Below are 8,360 nucleotides of genomic sequence, written 5' to 3' on the forward strand. Positions count from 1 at the left end.
TTGTTTCAGATAGAATATGTCATATCTGTTGTGGGCAAATGAAGATATTAGGCGTGGAGCACAGGAAGAGAAACTTCTGGCACAGAAAAGACTTGATGCATAAGAAAATATCTAGAAGCTAAGGCACTTATTTTCCCAGGAAAGTACCGATAAATAAGATAGAAATCTTATCCATCAGAGCAATAGATAACAAATCTGTCATCCAGTTTTGCATTTTAGTCACTGAGGACTATGAAACCAAAAAGTACCTGTGTAAGATAGGATCAGAGATATCACCTCCATATCTGGTTTTCTGGATCCTTTGACCAGGGGGCTTATCGTATTCTTCCTGTTACTGTTGAGCTTTGTTTTCTATACGTTGCACTTAGTTCCAGAGGGCTCAAAACTTGCTGGGCCATAACAGCAGAACCCATTGATTCAGACGTAAAAATGATATTCTTACGGACATCTATCACTTAAACTCATTAAGCCAGAACTGTGGTATTATGCTGTTTTGTGAACATAAAGCTATGGCTGTTGGTCATTAGAGCATGGAGTATGAATTTTTTCCTCATCTGTCCATAACTGTCACTTTGTCCTTCTTATCACCTAAGAATAAACAGTAGCTCTCAAATGTGAATCCTAGGGCTAGAGTTGATATGTGACATTTTCCCTAATCTGAGGCCAAAAAAAATCACTATATTATTTACCAGTTCCTATTTCTTAGAAAAGATGATTCTTTACTCTGAGATTGGCATTCCTACTTTTTTTAATATTCACATACCCCTTGTTTCATGTAACAATGGTGATTGTATGGGAAAGTAAGCTGGTATTTTTGCATATTTTTTGTTTTGCTTAAAATAAAATTTAGTAACTATATGCTGGGTGCACTTTTTTCTTTTCTTTTTTTAAAAACTGGTCTATGGAATCTGTAAATCTAGAAACCACTACAGAATATCCAAGACTGGGTCGGAGAGATATGGTACATACAACATAAGCTGTATCTGTGGAATGTGTTTATTAACTTACGCAATTTTTTAAATAAAATTTTATCACTATTTTTGCTTTCTTTGATTCATATTTTTGTAAAACTGACTTTGCAAAAAAAAAAAGATGAACATCATATCAAAATCACTATTGTACTACTTTGAAAAAATGTAAACCATCTAAGTGTCCAGTAATAAGGACTGGTTAAATTACAGTGCAAACCTATATTAGTTATCTATTAAAAATCATGCTTTATGATAGCACTGTATAACATGCAAAAATGTTCAGCTTGTCATGTTCTGGTAACTATTCTCTCCCCTAACCTCTTCAGGTATATTGCAGCTTCCCAAGGTGTTTTGCCATCCCTGCTGGCTTTCTTTAACCCTGTGCACACCTTTGTAAATAGTCCCCACCTTAAACCCTCTTCAATCACCCCTCCTTAGTGTGTCATCTCTTTCTTGTCAGGTCATACACAGGTTAATGGAGAAATTACACCATTATTCTCTGGTTGTTGAAATTACAGAGAAAACAATAAATGCCTGTTTTTGAGAGTATGTCCACTGCCCCTAATGACAGTGAGGACTACCATTAATTAAATGGTTTATTCAGTTGTATACTGTGCTTTATGGATCTCGTTTGATCTTTCAAGAGAACCCTATGAGATATGATAGGTATTATCATTTCCTGTTTACAAATACAAATGAGGAAACATTAAATATCTTCGATGACTATGAATTATATATTGTCATTGTTTTCTTTTGTAGATCATTCAAGAGAAGTCTTGGAGCAGTTAGTAGGCCCAAACAAACTGAAGCAAGTGACGTGGACTGTTTATTGATGCTTATTGAAGCTGATCAGACTGGACCTTCATAATGCTTTCACAGGAAACAACACTCTATAGAGATTGGCATTCCATTTAACACTACCCTATTATTTTATTGTCATATTTCAAGTTATAACTCTCAGCTAACCACCTAAATCCAAGTATATACATGGTTTGTGCTTTGATGTTAACCAGGCTCTTAAACCTTTTAATAGTGCTATTATTCTATATTTAATAAGACATTGTTTTTTAAATGGTAATCCTAGCATGACTTTTGATCTATTGAAGAGGGAGGTTGTGTTTTGTTTCTTACATAACAAAGTTTTAAATTATCTGTGTTCCCTGAAGATATCCTTTTCCTTCCAAGCTATTTGAGCTGTTAAAAGAGAAATTTACCAATATAAATGAACTTTAGGAGAACTCTAAATGAGGGTATTTCTAAAAGCATAAAACCCTTCCTAGCTGTTTTCCGGCTTCTACCTTCTTCAAGTATTTAAATGCCCATTTGCCAAAAGCAAAGCTGAACATCAGGCTTGCAAATTCTTTATAGAATTTATCATTTCAATGAAACAAAGGAACGTAATAGTTTAACGTCATAACCCATGATATCATATACCTTAGCCATTTAGCATCTGAATGTCACTGAGATTCTTGTCCACCCACTTTTTTCATTGATCTTTATGGCTAATCTTCCCAAATGTGTGTTGTTAGTGAACTTTCTCCCTCAGCAAAATTGTGTTTAGAAATGTTTGAAAATAGCTGCAAACTATCATTTGAGAATTTGTATTCTGACACTGTATTGGTTTCCCATTATGAAATAAACAGCACAGGTCTTTGTTTTCAAATGAAATATATTACTCTTCCTTAATCACAAGATTGTCGGAAGTATACCATGCTTAACCACGCACTGCCATTGAGTGGATTCCAACTCATAGCGACCCTATAGTACAGAGTAAAACTGCCCCATAGGGTTGCCAAAGCTGAAATCTTTACAGTAGCTGACCGCCACATCTTTCTTCCATGGATATTTTGCTTAAACTACCCCCCTAAATTCAGCATATTCCCTGTACCATGAACCTATCCTTTGAGACTTAAATATTTCCTGTTTTGCCTCTGATGCAGTAAAAAAACAAAGCATATGGTATGGTAAGTTTATTGTACACGTTTAGGGGGAGGGGTTACATATCTAATTCTTGTCCTTACTATTAGTTACTTCATAAATGTGGCATGTTATGGTGTAGATGTATATATGGCCACTGCATGGGTGGTGTATGTATATATATTTAAATGGGTAAAGCCTGTTCCATCTATGAAATTGTTCTAAAGACAAATTCAATAAAATTAATATGGAATTTCTAACCAACTCAGTAGCTACGACCTCGCCCGCCACTTCTTTTTGTGAAACTAGTTTCAAGATCTAAGGTTGAGCTTGTTAGGGTCTATAAAGGGTTTATCTTCCTAAAGCAGTTTCCGGTTTGATCTTGCATTTTTCTTACTGGTTTTATTAACTATTCCTCACCACTCTGTTTAAAATTTCAGTACCTCATCCCCACTCCAGTACTCCTTGTTACCTGTACCTGCTGTATTTCTCTTACCATCTATTACCCTCTGAAACCTATTTTATTTTTCATTTGTTCATTTTCTGTTTCCCATCGTAAAATATAAATTCCAAGAAGACAATTTTTTGTCCCTTTTGTTCACTGCTCTATCCTAGTGCCTAGAAGAGTACTGGTACTTAATAAGCCCTCAAATATTTGTTGAATGAATAAGGAAACAAAGAATAAAAAATAATTCCCTCTGAGAGTCTCCAGGAATAATTAATGGATGCTTCACATCTGCAATTTCATACTATATATATAAATAGTCCCCACCTTAAACCCTCTTCAATCACCCCTCCTTAGTGTGTCATCTCTTTCTTGTCAGGTCATACACAGGTTAATGGAGAAATTACACCATTATTCTCTGGTTGTTGAAATTACAGAGAAAACAATAAATGCCTGTTTTTGAGAGTATGTCCACTGCCCCTAATGACAGTGAGGACTACTATATATATATATATATATATACTATATATATATACTTTTATTAATTTTATAGCACACTAAACATTCCAAGTATTGGAAAATAAGAGTAAATGTCCTTGCTCTACAGGAGAAAAGATAAATCATGTGACACTTAAATAAAACTATCCCACATTGCAACTTGGAGCTTAAATTTTTCTTCAGCTCTTTTAGCTTGAGATATGTGCGTTCTTCCCTTTTGGTTTTCTAACTCCAGGTCTTTGCACTTTCATTATAATACTTCACTTTGTCTTCTTGAGCTGCCCTTTGAAATCTTTTACTTCATCATTTGTTCCATATGCTTTAAGCTACTCTACATTTAAGAGCAAGTTTCAGTCTCTTCTGACATCCGTTTTGGTCTTTTCTTTCTTTCCTGTCTTTTTAACGACCTTTTGCTTTCCTCATATTTGATGTCCTTGATGTATCTGGTCTTCGGTCATTAGTGTTCAGTGTGTCAAATCTGTTCTTGAGATGGTCTCTAAATTCAGGTGGGAGATACTCAAGTTTGTACTTTGGCTCTTGTGGCCTTGTTTTAATTTTCGTCAGCTTCAACTTGAATGCGCATATCATGGTTTGTTCCACAATTGGTCCCTGGCCTTGTTCTGACTGATGATATTGAGCTTCTCTACCATCTCAAGTTGCGATATTGAAGGGTTCTATAGACAAAGTATTAAATGATGCAGGAAGCATCAAAAGAAGATGGAAGAAATACACTGAGTCACCGTACTAAAAAGAATTGGTCGACATTCGACCATCTCAGGAGGTAGCATGTGATCAAGAACCAATGGTACTGAAAAAAGAAGTCCAAGCTGCACTGAACCCCAAAACTTATTGCTGTTGAGTTGATTCTGACTCATAGTGACCCTAAAGGACAAAGTAGAGCTGTCCCATAGGGCTTCCAAAGAACAGCTGGTAGATTTGAACTACTGACCTTTTGGTTAACAGCTGGAAGCACTTAACCAAGCTTCACTGAAGACGTTGGCAAAAAAACAAAACTCTAGGAATTGACGGAATACCAGCTGAGATGTTTCAACAAATGAAAGCAACGCTGCAAGTGCTCACTCATCTATGCCAAGAAATTTGGAAGACAGCTAACTGGTCATCTGACTGGAAGAGATCCATATCTGTGCCCATTCCAAAGAAAGATGATCCAACACAATGCAGAAATTATCTAATGATATCATTAATATCACAATTAAAATTTTGCTGGAAATAATTCAAAAACAGTTGCAGCAATACATTGACAGGGGACTGTAGGAAACTCAAGCCAGATTTAGAAAGGATGTGGAACAAGGGATATCATTGCTGATGTCACATGGATCTTGGCTGAAAAAAGAGACTAACAGAAAGATGTTTACCTGCGTTTTATTGACTACACAAAGGCATTCAACTGTGTAGATCATAATTATGGATAACTTTGTGAAGAATAGGACCAGAACCCTTAATTGTGCTCATGTGGAATCCATACGTAGACCAAGAGGTAGTTGTTTGAACAGAACAAGGAGATACTGCATGGTTTAAAATCAGAAAGATGTGTCAGCGTTGTATTCTTTCACCATACTTATTGAATCTGTATGCTGTGCAAATAATCCGAGAAACTAGACTATATGTGAAGAACATGGCATTAGGACTGGAGGAAGACTCATTAACAACCTGCCATATGCAGATGACACAACTTTGCTTGCTGAAAGTGAAGAGGGCTTAAAGCACTTACTGATGAAGATCAAAGACTACAGCTTTCAGTATGGATTGCACCTCAACATAAAGAAAATAAAAATCCTCACAACTGGACCAGTAAGCAACATCATAAATGGAGAAAATGCTGAAGTTGTAAAGGATTTCATTTGCTTGGATCCACAATCAACGCCCATGAAAGCAGCAGTCAAGAAATCAAACAACATATTGCATTGGGCAAATCTACTGCAAAAGACCTCTTTAAAGTGTTAAAGAGCAAAGATGTCACTTTGAGGGCTAAAGTGCGTGTGACCCAAGCCATGGTATTTTCAGTCACCTCATATGCATGTGAAAGCTGGACAATGAATAAGGAAGACCAAAGAATTGATGCCTTTGAATTATGCTGTTGGCAAAGAATATTGAATATACCATGGACTGCCAGAAGAATGCACAAATCTGTCTTGGAAGAAATACAGCCAGATTGCTCTTTAGAAGCCAAGATGGTGAGACTTCATCTCACTTACTTTGGACATGTTATCAGCAGGGACCAGTCCCTGGAGAAGGACACCATGCTTGCTAAATTAGAGGGTCAGCAAAACAGAGGAAGACCCTCAACAAGATGGACTGACACAGTGGCTGCAGTAATGGGTTCAAACATAGCAACGATTGTGAGGGTGGTGCAGGACTGGGCAACATTTCATTCTGTTGTACGTAGACAGGGTCACTATAAGTTGGAAGGGAATCAACAGCATCTAGCAACAACAACATCCCCCATTGAACTCTGGTCCTTTTACCATTTGCTCTCCCTAAGTTGAAATCAACTCAAGGGCATTGGATCTGGTTTTGGTTAACCCCAGTCAAGTGTATGTGTCTATGTATGTGTGTGAGTGTATATATATACATGATTTTTAGTAGAAGGAAAAGAGACTTCAATCAATGTTCCATGTTAACTGATAAGCACACGTTTACCTATTAATCTATACTGTTCATTATTAAATCACTTCTACACTGCAGGATAGCACTATCTGGATCAGTAGTAGCATGGAAGAAATCAAATATTGCTTTATGTTCGAGTCAGACTCTGCCTGAGGCACCATTTGAGCAAGGAGAAAGTGAGACCCAGTACTTTACCAGAAAAGCTATTCCACCCACATACCCACACCCACACTCACACCCAGACACCTACATAGAGTGGTGGGCTAATCACAAGGCTTGTGAATTTAAAGTTTAAATAATAAAATTCCATTTCCTTGTTGTTGTTGTTAGGTGACTCATGGTGATCTTACATACATGAACTAAACACTGCCAGGTCCTGCACCATCCTCACATTTGTTGCTATCTTTGAGCCCATTGTTGCACCCACTGTGTCAATCTATCCCATTGGGAGTCTCCCTCCTTTTTGGACACGCTGCGTTCTACCAAGCATGATGTCCTTCAGTGATTGGTCCCTTTTAATGACATGTCCAAAGCAAGTTTTATTTTTTTTTTAATGACATGTCCAAAGCAAGTGAGAGGATGTCTCACCATCCTCACTTCCAAGGAGCATTCTAAATGTACTTCTCCAAGACAGATTTGTTCATTCTCCTGGCAGTTCATGGTATACTCAATATTCTTCTTCGCCAACACCACAATTCAAATGCGTCAATTCTTCAGTCTTCCTTATTCATAGTCCAACTTTCGCATGCATATGAGGCAACTGAAGATACATGGCTTGGATCAGATGCACCTGAGTCATCAAAGTGACATCTCTGCTTTGTTTCCTGTAACAAACTTATTCAGTACTAAGGTGAACAAATACAATTTCCTGTAACACACCTGTTTGTTAAGCTGTGAAGTCACTTCAAGGCTTAGTGTTATATACATGGAAGATTACAAAATATTTTTTAACAGTTAAATACCTCAGAGACCTTCCTGTGCCCTTCTCATAAATTAAGTGAGTATAACAAACATTGGGTTTGTAGAAGTTTAAATTTAATTCTAGCCTTTACGTCACCAGGCAAGTTTCTAACACTGTTCCCGAGTATTATTTTCTCTAATCTTCTCTGTTTTATCTTGCTTAGTATAAGGGCAATAACCAGCAGTGCCTGAATATTCAAAGAATATATCAACAGAAGTATTTACTCTCAAATATCCTCTTCCAATGCCATTTTGGCCTATAATTTCTATTAATTTTAACCAAGGCTGAATCAAAATTTGGGATTTACAGACACCAATGAAAATTGGACACAGCAACAGTTGATTCTTCGGGCTGTAATAAACTCTGGCTTCCAAAGTTGAAGAATCACAAGATATCTGAGGATCCTTTGTGACCCCAGCTCTAAAACTCCTACCTAATTATCCTATTTTCCTATTTAACCAGCAGTTTGCCCTTAATTGCCTTTTCCACACTTCTGCTGTATGAATATAACTCTGAGCACATCTTCCTGGCATCTTAATCCCAGCGGCATGTGCTTATTACAAAGCATATGATTCAAGTCTCAGAATCAATTCCTAAACAGTATGTACAAGCATGACAGTACACTATGGTGGCTGCATTTTATATTTCACTTGTAACATATATAGTGCTAGGGTTTAGTTTTAAATTAGAGAATAGGAAAAACAGTACATATAATTAGTATAAAATTCCAAGACCCAAAAGTAAAAACTAGGTCTCCTTCCCACTCCAGTCCACCAGTCATCTGGTTCCCTCTCAGAAGGCAACCATCGTTACCAGTTCCTTATGTATCCTTCCAGGGATATTCTATGTATACTACAAACAAATACGTATTTTATACAGATACACACATATATATATATTTTTAAACATAAATGGTGGTGTCTTAGTTATCTAGCACTGC

General features: G+C 36.8%; 1 protein-coding gene across 5 annotated transcripts in view; it reads left to right on the forward strand.

The window, feature by feature from the left end:
* AMN1 (antagonist of mitotic exit network 1 homolog) overlaps positions 1-8,300 on the forward strand; it is a 66,167-nt gene extending 57,867 nt beyond the window's left edge. For all 5 annotated transcript variants that reach the window (XM_023555224.2, XM_023555237.2, XM_023555218.2 and 2 more), the window contains one exon: positions 1,731-8,300. In XM_023555224.2, coding sequence (XP_023410992.1) covers positions 1,731-1,804 — 74 coding nt within the window. In that variant the 3' untranslated portion in view covers positions 1,805-8,300. The remainder of the gene's footprint in view (positions 1-1,730) is intronic.
* The last annotated feature ends 60 nt before the right edge of the window (positions 8,301-8,360 follow it).

Source organism: Loxodonta africana, chromosome 4, assembly GCF_030014295.1.
Source record: "Loxodonta africana isolate mLoxAfr1 chromosome 4, mLoxAfr1.hap2, whole genome shotgun sequence".
NCBI lineage: Eukaryota > Metazoa > Chordata > Mammalia > Proboscidea > Elephantidae > Loxodonta > Loxodonta africana.